The sequence below is a fragment of the Hydractinia symbiolongicarpus genome, chromosome 7 (assembly GCF_029227915.1).
Source record: "Hydractinia symbiolongicarpus strain clone_291-10 chromosome 7, HSymV2.1, whole genome shotgun sequence".
In the NCBI taxonomy this organism is placed as follows: domain Eukaryota; kingdom Metazoa; phylum Cnidaria; class Hydrozoa; order Anthoathecata; family Hydractiniidae; genus Hydractinia; species Hydractinia symbiolongicarpus.
The window spans coordinates 20,443,456-20,460,367 of record NC_079881.1 but is presented as its reverse complement, the minus strand read 5'-3'; the positions used below and the strand labels follow the sequence as shown (position 1 = coordinate 20,460,367).

The following is a 16,912-nucleotide window of genomic DNA, read 5'->3' as shown; positions in this document are numbered from 1 at the left end:
TGCTGCAAATACTCACAGGTTAAGGAATCTTTTTCTACGGGATCTTTTGTTCGTTTCGCATTATGGTCTGTTTCGATTAGCGTGAAGCCGTCCCTCCGTTGTTTGTTGGTTAGGACGAAACAAACTAATTATTGACAACGTTGACTGCACATGTGCATTTCTTAAATAGTTCTCTTTAGCCAATAAAAGCGAATGCACGGGTGCCAGAACTAAACAACTCTTTATTTTCGACTTTTCTGCAATACACCTTAAATGTCGCATATTCAAACTGGAAAGCTCCACCTAATCTGCATGTCCTTCTACAAAATGAACATGCTATGGTGATCCTGCCTTTGGATTGACAGTTATATCATACCTCATAAGATATAGGCACTTACAACTTCCTGTGGCAAATATCTTGGCTTAAATAAATTAGTATGCTAACCTTACTCCAATAGCCAATCAAATAAATTGTATTTTTTTTTTGACAAAATTCATTGTAAAAATGACTTTTTCGTCATTGTAAGTGAAACAAAATCCTTTTAAAACATATCATATTCGACTAAGAAGCTTTTCGTAGCATATTACTACATCATTAGGTAAAATGAAAGTGTATCACGATAATATACACTAGATGTAAAAAAAAACGTGTCCCAAAAGACGTAAAACTAAGACCCCGTTTACACGCATTTTTTCATGCCGCATGAAACTCCTGCCGGCATGAGTTCATTTCGGTGTCTTAAGGAAAACCTATAACTGTTCACACGTCGAAGCCGACATGAAATTTCATGCCGGCATGATTTCATGCCCGTCCTTAAGACGGGCATGAAATTTCATGTCAAGGCTTTTTGAGCATGATATTACCGTGTGAACGCAAAACGTGTTTCATGCCGGTATGAAATGAGCTATAATACAGAAGTCATAATACAGAAGTCACTGAGAAGAGAATTTAAATTATACAAAACTCAAATATTATTTCTTTGTGAAGAAAAATATGGCCAATGCAGCAGCAAGGTAACTTTTTTTATAGAAATAACAACAACTTCAGTTTATAGCGTTTTATTTGCTTATAAAAAATGAGAGAAATATGAAATAAAACCATCACAAAAGAAAATATATATTTTTTTCAGAATTCCTTCCTCAAAAGTCGTTAATGAAAAAAACTCCAAACACCAATCATGAGTGAAAGTGACGATTCTGATAAATCCGAAAATCACCCCCCGCCACAGAAAAAAGTAAAGAAAGTGAAAACAAAATCGACAAGATTCCGATGGCAAAACACTATGGTTGAGGCACTTCTTGATTGCATGAATGAATTGAAATCTCAGTATGAGTACAAAGGGGTAGATTTCGAAAGTGATCTGGTGGAACTTTACAACAAAGTTCGTGTGATGATGGCAGAGCGTTTCGAAAATAGTGGTTTCGGACCTGTTATGGCGACTGAAGTTGACCTCGAACTGCCTAAGGAAGAACTTGCAGTACAAAAAGCAAAGGCTATGAATGACAAAAAATCGATTAAAGGTGGCTACGTTAGAATAAAAGCAAAAATTAAAGAAGTTCGACAGGACTACAGAAAGGCTGTCAACGAAGGTCGTCGGAGTGGCAGTGGCAAAATAGTATGCGACAACTGGGATTTGTTGCAGAATCTCTGGGGTGGATCACCAGCCACAAATTCCATCTCAAACTCCAAAAGTACGATTGCCGACGAAAACGTTGAAGGATTTTTCGAGGACTCTGATGACGACAATGATGATGATGATGAAAACCAAGAAGAAACTGATAATCCTGAAGGTAGTGAAAAGTTGCCTGTTAATGCTACAGCTGATAATAATATGGCAAAAAAAGTCACAGCCAAATTCGTAGATAACAAACGTAAAATGATGGAAAAAAATCTTTCTTCAAGCCAGCGTGATCAAATGTATTTAAACATGGCTAAAGATGAACTCCGTCTCAAGGAGAATATGGTAAACCAATTGACCCAAGCAACAAAAGATTCCAATACAGCATTTGGTCAAATATCCGAGTCAATAGCTAGTGTCGGTAAATCAATTGGTGATGGTTTGGCATTACTTGCCCAAGCCATCAGTGGAACTCAACAGTTACCCACAATACTTTACTCAACAGCAAATGCATCCAAACACTCCATATGGTACATCTTATGAAACTCCATTGCGAAGTAATTTTCAGAATACCTTGCCTTCTCCTAGTTTTACACCTGCTCGAGGAAGCTTTCCAAGCTCGTATTCTTCACAAACCTCGAGCAGCAGTAGTGATAGTTCAAATAAAGTTTACCAACAGTTATAATGTAACCTTGAAGAAAATAAAAATTTACAAAAACTCTTTGAAATAGTTTGCTAAAGTATCCCTAACCCTGGTTCCTGAAGTTGTTGTGTAAGAGTTAAGTTTATCAACTGTGTTTACAAGGCTGCGTTCTTTCAATGCCAATTCCTCTACGACCTTCGGGTCTACAAACGACTTTTCGATTTCGCAAAAGTTGTGTAATGCAAAACAAGCTAGTATAGCATTTGGAACATGTTTCACTTGCAGATCCATAGCGCGATTTAAAATTCTCCACCTAGCTTTAAGCCTTCCAAATGCGCATTCTATTTGGTTACGGGCGGAGCGTAACATTTGATTGAATATGACTTGTTCATTCGATATGCAATGATCGAACTCCTTCATCACATGTGGTAAAAGAGGGTATGCAGGATCTCCCAAAAGCAACTGTGGCACGGATTCACCATCCTCTACGATCTCCTTGTAAAATAATTTAAACTCTCCATTAAGATACTTTTCCTGAACCGTGCAGTTAGCAAAAACTCTAGCATCATGAACACTGCCTGGCCATTTAATTTCGACATTCGGGAATTGTCCATTCGCATCGCATATTGCTTGACAATTGATCGAGTAATACATCTTGTAGGAAAAGTAATCATGAGAGTTTTCTGAGGGTTGTTTTATTGGGATGTGTGTGCCATCAACACAACCAATCACCTGAGGGAATCCAAATCGTTTTAGGAAGTTACTGGAAATCTTTTCCACATCAGCCTTTTCCACTGGGAATTTTATCAACAAAGAAGCGATATCTTTCGCTAATATGCCACATATTTCATGTACAACAACACTTGTCGTACTTTTTGCTATGCCAAATGTATTGCCAATCATCAAAAGAGAACCTTGGTCCTTCAAGTAATAAAGCGTAATAGCTAGTCGTTTTTCTAGCGGAATTACGTCTTTGCGGACTTGTGAAGACCTTTCCTTTGCGTAAGGTCTAATTAATTCGACAAGTTTCATAAATTGTTGTTTTGTCATTCTGAAGTTTTGTAACCAAGTATCGTCACACATGTTACCAACAATGTGCAAGTTATCCCACCATTTATCAGTTCTTCCAGGTTTAATCCAGCATTTTCTCTTGCTTCTAACATATCTAAAAAATGAGTAGTTGTGCAGGAAACGAAAAAGAACAATAAAAATCCACAGCAAAACAATATAAATATTTACCTCAACCTTGCACGTCTGTACCTCGACAATGCTGTATTTCTCTCCATAACTGCTTGATATCTCAAATTGTTGAGCCTCCTCTGTTCTTGTAAAAATTTCAATACCAAAATACTTAGTAGTTGTAACAACGTGCAGCTCACGAGAACTGCATTCAAGGCTGAAAAAAGCGCAAGCTGTCTCTTGTTGGAAGCCATGTTTAAAATGAATCTGTGGGATGAAAGTTCATAATTCAGCATGTATTTGAGAATGGTTTTCATTTCATGCCGGCATGAAATGAAACTCATTTCATGCCGGCAGGAACGCTCTGTGTGAACCAAAAAATTTTCATGCCGGCATGAAATTTCATGCCGGCATGAGTTTCATGTCGGGTACGTGTAAACAGCCCCTAATTGAGTAAAAAGAAACGTAAAAAGTTTTTTGTCACAAATTATGTGACTCCGTTATGATACATTAATAAGCTTGTTCGTTCATTCTGAACTAATTTCAAGGATCTAGTAAAAAATGCTCACTCTTTGTAAATAAAATACTTCGCAAAACTGAAATTAGCGTTCTTAAATTTGAATGAAGTTTACAAAAATTAAATCTTAACCATTTAGAAGCTTTTTTGTAAGATATTAGAGGAATCCTGGAACACAAATATAAAATAATTCTATTGGAATTAATCATATTTTCAAATACGAAAAATATTTTTAAATCGTGTATTGAAATTAGAGCGAAACAAATCCGAATTGTTTTTTCAGCTTAATAACTATTAAAAGTAATTTTTAAATAATTGTAGAACAATTTACAATTTATTTCATTCTTATGATTTATTAAAATCTGTTAAACAAATGCGAGATATTTAAAACACTGGATTGGATATAAGAACCAACGTATAACATTTTAAAAATATTTGTTGCGTTATGGCTTTCTTTTAGGAGCAACCTCGTTCCCAACACTTGTTGTCTCGCCGTCCTGATATAAAAAAGAAACAACAGGCGCTGGCAACGAGGTTACTTTGAGAGAAATGCAATAGTTAATAATTCGGAGTATTCAAACTTTGTGTCTAAATATCAAGCCTCAGCTTTATCCCTAAAGTATTTCTAAATTTCGGAAATGAAGTTATAAGATGAAATCAAAATATGTACTTTATTGTCAGAAATTTCGCTTACGTTAAGAGTTAGAGATTAAGGTTTGTTGTGTTACGAAAAATTTTACCATGAAATCCACCTTTATTGACAAATTTCTGGTAATTTTTTATTCATCCGCAAAAATTAGTTTCCGCAAAATTAAACTTCTGTTTATCATTGAAAAATTTTTACCGCGAATTTTTTTCACAATAATATTTAAACAGATGTGTGGAGTTGGCAGTATATTGCGGCTGAATGGCAGAAATACCCGCACAAAACCACAATCACTGAACGTTGGAGTCAATACAAGGAAATACGATAATTTGCTTAGATTCATTTATCTGATGACAAAAACAATCAGGTAGCAGTAGTCAAAAGAGCTGTCAGTACAACTTTCACCAAATAAGAAGCTGGATAAAGCATCTCAAGTTAAATTTATTTATAGCCAGGTTTTGTTGCAATGTAAAGAGCGGAATTTGTTAATTAAATTGAGAATCCGGATACACCACAGCGATCCTCATCAAATCAAAAATTGCAATTGCTGGTTAATCTCGACTTTGTAAACATTACCATCGTTGGGGTGTGGCATGAAGACATACTTTCTGTCAAAGGTACACCCAAACTCGTGTGCAGTCTTCTGGTTGTTTCTGTTTTGTCTGGATTCTTGTACTGAATTATATTATATATTTAGAAAATATAAAACCAAGTCAAGTCGAAAAAAATTTCCTTTCTGACCTCTCAAAAGGACTTTAACTGTATACAATACATTTTGTGACGTCATTACCGTTTTCCGTAATTTCAGCGAATTGCCTAGTTCTTTTTTCGCGTCAAAACAGAGCATGATGATAGTGGTCAAGAAGTGCGAGGGTAAGAAATGCAGAAAAAACAAGTGGCGAAATGTTTGTTTTTATAACTTTTTTGAAAATATATACTATTTTCTTTCTCTACAGCATAATCTCAGTTCCAAGATTCATTTAAATACGAGAAATTACAAAAAATTATGGTTATACTAATACGTAAATATAAAGTCGGGCAATTGTAAATTAATGAAATGAATTTCAACATTTATTTTAGTGTAATGCAACAGGCTAATGAATATGAAACAGACAGAAATATCTTTCAACAGTTTCACACACATAAGATTTCGACCCTCTATTATATAACTAGAAAATTGTTTATTAAAAATCAATCAATTATGAGAAAATATTTTTATGATTTCAATAAATCTTCCAATTACACAGTTCGTTGTGTTTTGTTCGCATTTCATTAAAAAAAGCTAGATGTTGCCATTAAAATATTTCTTTGCGTTTTGATTCGCAAATGTAATGGTTGTTTCGCAATCAGCGTATTGCACGCCCTTGAATGAAACAGTGTAAGTATCACGTTGCAATGGATCTGCAATGGATCCTCGAATTTCCAATGGTCTCCCAGGTATTTCAGGAATGGTGATAATCACGCCAAGATCTAACATTTCTGGTGTGACGCTGTGTGGGAGTTCATCAAGTTCGATAACCTGTAAATAATAGAGGAAATGCATTCCAACAGTTAATATCGCTACAATCTAAAGTTTGCTTTGATTCTAATTTAATCTATCAACCCTTCAACTAAATATGAAAATGACACTTAAAATTAGACAATAGTTCAGAAATTAAATGACTAAACGCATCTTCCGTACTACTTTAATTGGCCAAACCAAATATATAAATGAAAAAAGTGTTCAAAATGTTCTGACTTTGAAAGACAAAATACAATACCGCACCTATTCAATATGATTTCCCTTTGACACTATTGCTAAGCATAACTTACGACTTTAAACACTCAAGAGAAGAAAGTCATAATTACTTTAAGAAAAAATTCAGGAGAAGAAAGAGGAAAGTGGAACGCACGCATAACAGGATTTTCTACAGACCTGATGAAAGTCGGGTGATTTAGTTGGCACATGTGAAATGAATGCTCGCTTAGTATCACCATACAAGAAATATTTTTGGTGCTCGGGATACTCAATGTGTTCACTGGCTTGCAAACTCTCCAAATGAAAGTATCTGAACACTTCATCCACTTTCATGGTCACATCACATATCTTGTTTGCGTTAGTACCTAAATTAGCGATAAATGAAGAGTAAAAACAGCAGCAATAAAGAAAACAACAAAAACAACAAAAACAACAAAAACAACAAAAACAACAAAAACAACAAAAACAACAAAAACAACAAAAACAACAAAAACAACAAAAACAACAAAAACAACAAAAACAACAAAAACAACAAAAACAACAAAAACAACAAAAACAGCAAAAACAACAAAAACAACAAAAACAACAAAAACAATAATAATACCTTTGTAAACTTCCATCATGAAAGTATTATCACTTCGCAAAAAGTTTTTCATCGTTGTAGCTCCTTTTGTTTTCAGATAGAAAGTAGAAAGTTGGTTTCGTTGAGCATTTCTAAATTAATTTCAAACTGTTATTGGCGTCTACATATATGCTAGCCGTTTGATATGTAAAATCTAATTTCGTGCGCTAATATTATTTCATGCGTTTGTTAGCACAAAGAGAGGATACATCTATTAATGACATTTAATGATGATGTTTTCACTCATTAAAAGCAATTCTTGTGTCCTATATTGTTAAATGATATTCTGCATCTTGACATCATTGTTATTCAGAATAATTTAAAGCCGATGTTAAGATCGTAAACTTACCTTAGTCGATCACGGTCTGTATCTGTGGCGGGAAGCATGGAAAGAACTACGTGATATTGTTTACCAGCAGTAGAAAAGGATGGAATATAATCCAAGAATACACGGCCGTGTTCGTCATCCGCTTTACCAGCAACCACAAAAGTATGATGAACTTTGGGATCCCCCAGACCGCCAACCTCAAGCTAAATTAGAAGAAAAAGTGCATTTTTTACCCTTTGTATTCACTCTTTTCTTACATCATACTGTCAGGATTTGTAACCTAACAATGCTTGGTTATTAGCTTTTTTACCTCCACCTTCTTAATCCTAAGCGTGTGTTAAGTGTCAAAGAATAATATCCATAGGCTTGTTGAGCTTTCTAGTTACCTGTCACTTTAATTCATATAAACTATTTACATGAGGGTCTCCTTTTTTAACGTGTAGGTTTCTGGATCACTTTCTCGTTTTCAATAATACAATGAACAGCAAAGAATACTAAGCATGGACAGTTGACCCAACTTTATGAAATTGTTTCATTTTGGTCCCAAATGGTGTCAAGTTATCCACACAAAAGATAGACTAGGCACCACATCAGTTTAACGAATGGGGTAGATGCAACCTTCATTAGTTTTACCCGTTATTATTATTTTCATTATTTGCCTAGGATGGTCTGTCCAGTTCCTAATAAAACTGTTATATATGAGGGTCCTCCAAAGAGGGTTCTGGTGCATTTAAAGCTCCCATTTGACATAAGGAAATCGTGCAAGCACATCAGCCGCTCAACTAGACAACCGCCCAAGACATCAATCCTATTCTCACCTGAACGTTAAACAGGAAGAATCGATTAACACTTTTATAGTTTCTGGCATGCCTCTTGCAGAGTTTGAACGCAGGACTTTCCGCACTGGAGGCGAACGCGCAACCACAAGACCAGTTGGTAGCCTTGTTTCGTTGTCATTTCAGAAAGGGTCTTAGATACTTACTCCGCCGATGCAATTCAGTACAACATTTCTGAATAGTTTTCCATACACCACTACGTTAAGATCATTGGCTTCAAATGGACTCATGCAAGTGTTTCTTAGGAAATCCAGGTTACCATCAGCTGAGATGCCCAATCGATGTTTGAACTGGTCTAAAGATTCTCCATATTTTTCCCTTTCATAAGTAGATGTTGTTAAAAAGATTGGTACTCTTTTGGGATTCTTACCAACACCCGCTAAAGTATAGAAATATTACTTTCGGTGTTGTTATCTAACGTAACATTAAATTATCAGCAATTCTTTACTATAACTGTTTATGGGCATAAATTTTTCGAATTTCTAATTTTGTTATTTTGTAACTTTGAACTTTACCTTTGCTGCAAACTTACTGCACGTTGCATTGTGAAAATATTATTTCTTTCAACCAAAACTATTCTGCAGTTTGAAGAAGTAAGACATTCTTAGATAGAGTAAGTCACTGTTAAACGTACCGTTTGTTTCGTCGAAAATGTCATTCTGAAGTTGATTCATTGCTTCCAAATTATCAGAATTACCAATCAAGTTAACTGCACATGTATTGATCAAGGCGTCTGGACCGACGATTCGCAAAAACCTCATAGCTTCTTCGTCCTATTACGAGAAATCAGTAATATAAATTACTCATTGTAGGTTTAAATTCCCTTGATTTTAAAACTTGAAGACTATTAAACTATTTTTGGACGTGCAAAAACATACTTGTGCTAATTCTTCGTTATCTCGTCCCAATATCCTTGTTCGAATATAGTCCTTCTGCTCTTCCTCTGTTTGTGGGAACTCTGGTGGTAGTTCTGGAAGATCGATGAAATTGACACACACCCAATCATCATAATCCTGAGCAACTGTCATCCACATGCAGTAAAATAATTTGCTTAAAAGTTGACATTGTCCCAAAATTCTGCCATACCCCATTTGGTCGAGTCCAATAACCTGGTATTATAAGTGGAAGGAACTAACAGAGACATGTAAATATTTAAAATGAACACATACAGCTTTAGATTATTTGTTGTACAAAAAAGGGCGGATAATAATAAAGTACTAAATCCTATGACATGCTTTCAATATACCATTTGGTTTCAACAGAAGATTAAATGAAATGCGTTGATAATGTGCGTCATAAAACAAGAATCAAAGTATATTTACCCTATGAGACAACAAAACTCCTGCTGCAGCTGCTCCAGGTTTTGATCCTTCCAACCCATACACACCAACTGAAATATCGTTGTCACCATGAAACACTTCAGTAGCAGCCAAAGTGATGAGATCTTTCATTGTTCCATTTCTATAGCAAAGTGCTCCAGCTGGGTATAAACAGAGACCAGCTTTATGCGGATCAATGGTTACTAAAAGAAATTATAATTTGGAATATTTGGAATTGCACCAATACAACGGCATATATCCTTAACCCTATTCGGTCCGGGGTTTTTCGAACATATTATGACCGGGAGGGGGGGCGGATTCCGCCCCCCCCCCTCAATAACTTTTCATAGGATTGTTCAAATTGAATCAAACTTGGCACACTTATAGTACGTCATAAAAGGAACAAAATGGCGGCAATAAATTTTTGCTTGCGTCAGCACATTTTTTGTGACGTCATCAGAAGCTTAAAAATTGTTAAAAATGCCACTGCTTAAAATATAATTACTTTTGTTCTAGAGCGAATTTTTGCATTCTGTTTGAAGTTTCTAAAAGCTAAATAAAATGTTTTTAACATATCTTTCGTTTGTTACATGGATCGAATAAAAAATTGCCTAAAATTGACCGAAAATCCGTTTTTTCCCGATTTTCGGGTAAAATCCGACAAAATCGGGAAATCGGATTAGTCACGTGTCAAAATTATTCAAAATGATTTTTCTTGACGAAACAAACTTGTGTTGCAAGTTTCAAGTTCTAAGGATAATCCTAACAAGAGTTATTATATTTTCCCCATTATAAGGATTTCATAGAGATTTTAGGGGTAGTTTCGAGTAATGGCCAATATCAAAGCCTCTGAATGGTATGGGACCTAAAAATTTAGCATGCAGGTGTCTAATAGATAAATGTTGAAACTCAGTAAGTATCATAGCCATATAAGAAAGCAATCAGGAGTTATTAAAAAAAAACCGTCAGGGGGGGCGGAACCCGCCCCCCCCCCCGGACCGAATAGGGTTAAGGAAGGTCGAACAGCTAGTTGGTTATACTAAGATGATAAAAATGACTTTTCTCGGTTTTAATAAAATTCCTTATTAATGTTTCACCGGTCTATTACGAATCAGAGCCTTAGCTTAACATTCAATTTTTGATAGTTAGCTTGCTTTAAACTACTACACAACACTTTATTACGTTACTTTACATAAACCCCATTTGGATTAGCTTTTTCTACCGTTTACAAAACATGATCAGAGAAAAAAATAAGCGTACCTGTGTCTGCATGTTTGATGGTTTGATACTGCTTCTTTGCATAATCAGAAAGAGGTATTGCTGGAACGAAATCCTCTCCGCGTTCTTCGCAAGTAGCTCTTCTTTCTTCTGAAGGAGGTTGAATCATAGTTAACATATATCCACCCCACGCAGCATCAGCGTGAATGGCATAATTAAGTCCCTAAACGGATTAAAAAAGGGTAACGGTTAAAGTATAATTTCAAGTTCAGCAACAAACCTCATTTGTAGTTAATTCTACTTGCACTGGGTTGCGTCAGTGGCGCTTTTAAAACACGTGATTATAAGTTATGAATTTTGTAGGATTAAAAATAAGTTAAAATATTCTTTATGCAAGAAAAAAGAGTAGTGGTTTAAACGAAGTTCAAACTTTAATAGATTTAGAAGCAATAATATTTTGATCATATGAGAAGAAAAATTCACTGCATGAGCATAATCTATACATTTATGCAAACCACGAAATTGCCTTTAGTGTGAGTTGTTTTTATTCTTAACATTTTTTTGATTTTGTTTGATTTTTAGGAAAATGAGAAGATCAGTAGAATTTTATCCTTTGCCATTCTTACTTTGTTCTTAATTAGTAGCATTGTCATCATGATTGTTTATTTTTATATCTAAAAAATGTATTTGCAAAACTTGATCATATTGGAAGTCAACTTGTACAAAATAATGTTACTGTAACTTCGAAAACAATTTTTATAGTTGATTTTCTAGGTTCAAAGATTTTGTAAATCCGAATGTTGGGACAAACGAATTACTTAAATATAAGTAGCGCGATAAAACAGTCCTTGTTCCCTTTTTCAATTTAATTCCTACCTGTGCTCGATACTTATCTCTCATAGCAACAATCTCGTCGAGCGGATCAACTGCCCCCTCTTCTGTAGTTCCAATGACAGCAACCACCATAAAGACAGCCTGTTTCCTTTTCAAACATTCAGCCAGTTTTAGGTCCAATTCTTAAGAAAAAAGTAACATAACAACGTTAAATAAATGAACCTGCATATATTTCTCCACAAATTTTAGTTCGTTTAATATATATTTTTAGCATTTATAGAGTGGTGTTTGCAGTAATTTCATTAACAAAATTGGTTATAGATTAATTACGTAATGTTCTTGTATTTTTAAAGAAAAATATATGGAATAGAATACGTGGATATTATTTCTTGTTTTCTGCAAAACTATAATCTTGGAGTTATAAATTAGGAAACAGTACCCTTCATGTCTTGTCTTGCATTTCCGTCGACATGGACAGGCAAAACGTATTGATCGCCAATTCCAAGAACAGTCGCAGACTTTGGCCACGAGTAATGAAAAGTTCCTGGAGAACACACCACTGGTGTTTTTAATATTTTATGCTTCTGCATAAAATCTGTCATTCCAATATTAATAACTGATTCGCTCTAAAGGAATAAAATTAAATAAGCAATGCAGGAGAAGATTAAGGAGTAAAGTTAAATAGCAAGTGTCTTACTTTTAACTTCTCCTCTAGCACTTTTTTATCCACTCCTGCCCTATCACAAACTTCTCCTGATAAATTACAAACAGTGTCGACATCAAGATTGAGCAGTTGCCACTTTGTGCATTTACTTAGTTCTACGTGCGAGTCCATTTGTGGAATGTATACTGGAGTATCTGCAGCGACTAAAAAAAATCATATAACTATTGCTTAAAATATGTCCAGACAAGTTTCAAATCATAGAAAGAAGATACTATCGATGACCACCAATCAGGTAGTTATTAAGTGATTTATCATTTACCAGCAAGTTTGCCAGCATTCTTCGACATGACAACAGCTTGTACGGCCAATGGATGAAACTTCAAATTTCTTGCTGCCCATAAAGACTCTAAGTTTGCTATGGAACCGCATCCTGTAATATGACCCCATGGACTAACTTTTTCATCGTTTTCGAAGTTCATAAGTTGACACAGATGCTGTCCAACATCAATTTCATATTGTGTTGTGACTGGAGATATGGTAGAATCCACATTATTCTGATTCCAAAGCATGCCAGAGAAGTAACCAAGCATGGATGGCATTGTATTTTCCCATAACATATGTCCCTGAAATTACAAATGTTTGATAAATTTAAAAGAACGAACACTCCTATCTTCCTCTATTTATGACTTTATTTAACTTAGGTGATATTATTGGTGAAGCAAGTAATGCAGAAAAAAATAGCATCTCACCTGATATCTTGTGCTAAAAAATGGCGTTGATGTGCTTAACTCATCATGCATAATCTTTAGTTGATTTTCCGTGTCTGCAATTTCGCTCTGATAGGCTTTCGAGCCTTTTACTTTGCTATCAATATAGCAAGGATCGCCGGGAAAGTATCCCTCACGACAATCTGCATACCACTCGATGGCTTTCGATATAAGACGGCTAAATACTTCTCTGTTTTCTGCACGTGGTCCAAGAAACCAAGCACCCAAGGCTTCCCATGGTTTCTTGTAGCAATCTGACTGTGGCCTAATAAAATAAACACTTTGCTAATATTCTTTGCTGTATGTGGATCCAACCTATAAGTTCATGACATTCTACCCGTTAATTGTTCCTTCACCACATATGTTTGCAGCAATAACACAAAGATTTGTAATTATAGAATATCGTCAATGTATCTGGTACTAAAGAATCATGCTGAATCATGCAATAGGTACCGTAAAATGCCGAAATCAAGCGCACCTTTTTATAAGCGCACTCTCAGATAAGCGCATATAGGGAAAGAAGATCTAGAATACAATGTTTGTTTCACTTAAAATGCGAGACTTTTTTCTGCTTCTTTAATTTTGTTACGTATATAGTTTTTGTGGTGTTGAGTACGAACGAAGTGATGTTTGTTTAGATATTTCTTCTGATTATTCAACAACTGATGAAGAAGAATATAAAACGGATAAAATGATGCAGAAAAAAGAATATACATAATTGAAATTTTGCATTTCTTTATACTCATTTATAAGCGCACCCGTGGATAACCCTCAGATAAGAGCATTAAAATCTTGCCATCTTCACTGATAAGCGCTGCGCTTGATTTTGGCATTTTACGATATGCTACTTGTTTTATGTATAGTCATGATGCGAAATCATTATTTTTTTTCGTATGAGCCTGGAAATCCACATGATGAAAAGTGATGTAGGGTTGCTTTTTTAAATTAATAAATCGCGTCCTGCAAATTTACATGTTAATTAGCACCGCACTAGTGAATACTTCCCGACGGTTTTCACCCCGATAAAGTTTGCTATTGTAATGAAGATTGCTATTATAGACCTTGACCAGGGTATTATTTTATTCTACATAAATTATTTAAGCATGAAATGACACTAAATATTGTCATTTTAGTGTCTCTAAAGTGTGAAAATGACACTACAAGAACACTAAAGGTTACCCATTGCGGTTAAAATGAAATTCCTTTTTAATCTCATTTAAATGCTTTTATCAGAAATATTATTTTTATGAATATGAAGTTGTTGCTTCAAATTTTTAAATGCCAAAGAAAGCCTGGTTAATCTCAGTAAGTGTTAAAAAACGTAAATAAAGTCGTTTATGATAAGCAATATTTAGTGTTTGGAGGTATGCAGTAAATTTAAATAAAAGCTTATATATAGCTTATCTATAAAATCCTTTACAATTTGAAAGTTAAACATCGTTCTCAAATGACTTTCGGCTGTACTAACCTTTGGTGACAACTTTTAAAACCCGAATCTTTAGAATTAGGATTAAATAATTTTCCCTGAACTTGACTTAATATGCATCATTCTGACCCAACATGGACCTAGTTCATTCTATCTTTATTCTCATTGTACGTTGTTGTAAGATCACATAAATGATCATTATTATTATTTTAAAGCTCAATTTAATGTCTTAAAAACAGCTGTGCCAACATGTTTGGTTAAAATTAAAAAATATTATTAAAAAAATTGTGAAATAAAAATAATCCACTGAGTTGCCTTATGTCAAACAATCAAAGAGTTTTATTTACACTTCACATGAAGCTGCTAAGTAAGATAATGTGATTGACAGTTATGTACATAGATGAGTTATAGTGCGCATGCGCAGTAGATAATTTGTAAACATCATTTCCTAATCTACGCCAAGCGCTCAGTTTGTTGGATTGTAAGTCATAAAACTTAATCAATACGGATGATATCTGTCAGGTGAGAGATAAAAACCCTGCCTCAAAATGATGACTTTTAAGCAATTTCTTGTTAAATACAAGTTTTCGCAAATCTATTCTTTGGCATATATGATGTCGATATATGCCTCATAATATTATAATGAAGTATTATAAATTAATTATTGGATTGTTAAATAATATTGTAACCTGTAAAGCCATAATTTATCAATTTCTAAGAATGTGGAAAATGTTCAAAGAAATTAAATTGCTTTTTTTTAGGTGTTTATTAAGTCCTTTTATTTGGCGCAGTTTGAAAAGACACTTTTTTACTGTTTTGGATAAAATATACAATTTCATAGGGCGCCAAACCCACAAAAACCTTATAAAAGGTGAAAATACAAAAATAATAAAATAGAAAAGATTGGAGGGCGTTCATAGGCGCAGTTTCAAGAAAAAGTTAAATAACTCCTTAAAGTGTAAGTAGGGGTTTGTAGCAAGTGCGTAAATATAACTAGCTATATATAAAATGTCCGATAGAACTTTAAAGAATGGACGTGACATTTCCCAAAAAACTTTGTTTTCTGCCGTGGGTTTCATTTAGGGCTGAGCTTTATGGACATATAAATATATTGCAGATTTTTCGAAATTCAGAGTATATAAATTTTATCTTTTTTTATTTAAACCGATCGTCTTGCATAGGTTATTGGCGGTCAGAAGTTTAGCAATCATATATTTAAACCAACCAAAATTGTATGATTATTTATGACATTTGATTTCATGGTTAGTGACAAAAACATTACTTTAAGTCTATTGTTGTTGCTTTTTCATATTTTTCTATGCGAGACACAAATATTTCGCGCTCACACGATTGCGGGGAGATTAGGTTGAATAATTGTTAAATTTTAATTTCAGCCTGAATATTCCTTTTCTCAGGGCCCCTTGAGTCCAGGACAGGGAGGTCTCAGTCCGACAAAAAGCGGCCTTAGTCCAAGACAGGGCGTTATCAGTCTAAAACAGGGCGGTGTAATACACATTGTATTGTGTCATTATAATTTACTCCCATATCCAAATAGAATCTATTAAAAGAAGTAACATTTAATATATATAAAAATGTTTTTTAAGTCCCAAACGCGTTTGGTACGTTTTATAAATATCGAATTAATAACGACAGGGTGAAGTGGGGGACTATGTAACGCATTTAAGTGTTTTATTCTTCTTTCCTGGCATTAAAGTTTGAGTCAGCATATATACCTTATTACACGAAAATAAGTAGTCAACTTAATAAAGCAGGATTAATTATGATGCATGAAATTAACGCGAATTTATAAATTCCGGTATTTAAGTGTGTGGTAATTAACGCGAATTTAAAAAAACAAACGGTATTATAAACGGTATTATATAAGGCGAATTTTCAACCATTAAAATATTTCTTTTCTCGAGATTAGATGAATTTAAAGCAAAAAAAGAACAACAGAAATTGGGTATATGCATAGGAAATCATTATTGTTCTGATATAGCATACCATACAGTAAAGGGGTTTAAACTAATCAAGTTTTAATTTCGTTGGCGACTTTTGTTGATTGTTAGAAATAAGAAAAGAACACTTCATCTCTCCGTTTTATGTTGTGTTGACCGCTTTCTAGATTAAAAGGAAGATCTCGAAATCATATTATTATATTTTTGAAAGGCATTTTGCAAAAGGTACATATAAATTATATAAGATGCGTTGAAATATACAGATGTTTTTTTAAGCGAATTTTAAATTAACGGAGGAGAAATCTAATAGGTATGAAATTAACATGGTTTTAATTAACGCGAAATTATCAAATTCGTGTTAATTAGTTGACTAGTTATTTTCGTGTAATAAGTCAAAGTGAGCTAGAAAAACGAAAAGCTGTAATTAAATGTGGTAAAAATAATGCTGAAGTGATTACTTACAATGGGTCAAACACTGTTCCACTGCATTCGCCTTGCCTTGGTCGCTTACCCTTACCAGGTGTTAAGCTATGTCTTTTTCGCTTCTCGGCCATTTTCACTGAGTTGTACTTGATGTTCCAACTCTAACAACCATCTAGTGATGTGTTAAAATTATCCC

General features: G+C 34.3%; 2 protein-coding genes across 2 annotated transcripts; both read right to left on the bottom strand.

Annotated features, from left to right (window-relative positions):
* Positions 1 to 2,107: 2,107 nt before the first annotated feature.
* LOC130648408 (putative nuclease HARBI1) lies at positions 2,108 to 3,886 on the bottom strand. The gene is made up of 2 exons (XM_057454457.1): positions 3,481 to 3,886; positions 2,108 to 3,406 (listed from the first exon to the last, which is right to left on the bottom strand). Exons 1-2 carry the CDS (start codon positions 3,762 to 3,764, stop codon positions 2,308 to 2,310), a joined length of 1,383 nt encoding a protein of 460 aa, XP_057310440.1. The 5' UTR covers positions 3,765 to 3,886; the 3' UTR covers positions 2,108 to 2,307.
* A 1,598-nt stretch (positions 3,887 to 5,484) lies between these two features.
* LOC130648404 (L-tyrosine decarboxylase-like) lies at positions 5,485 to 16,912 on the bottom strand. Its single transcript, XM_057454453.1, has 15 exons — positions 16,756 to 16,912; positions 12,892 to 13,174; positions 12,462 to 12,765; positions 12,176 to 12,345; positions 11,918 to 12,104; positions 11,521 to 11,660; positions 10,687 to 10,867; positions 9,430 to 9,629; positions 8,986 to 9,216; positions 8,742 to 8,880; positions 8,254 to 8,486; positions 7,293 to 7,474; positions 6,926 to 7,035; positions 6,499 to 6,686; positions 5,485 to 6,102 (listed from the first exon to the last, which is right to left on the bottom strand). Exons 1-15 carry the CDS (start codon positions 16,845 to 16,847, stop codon positions 5,866 to 5,868), a joined length of 2,877 nt encoding a protein of 958 aa, XP_057310436.1. The 5' UTR covers positions 16,848 to 16,912; the 3' UTR covers positions 5,485 to 5,865.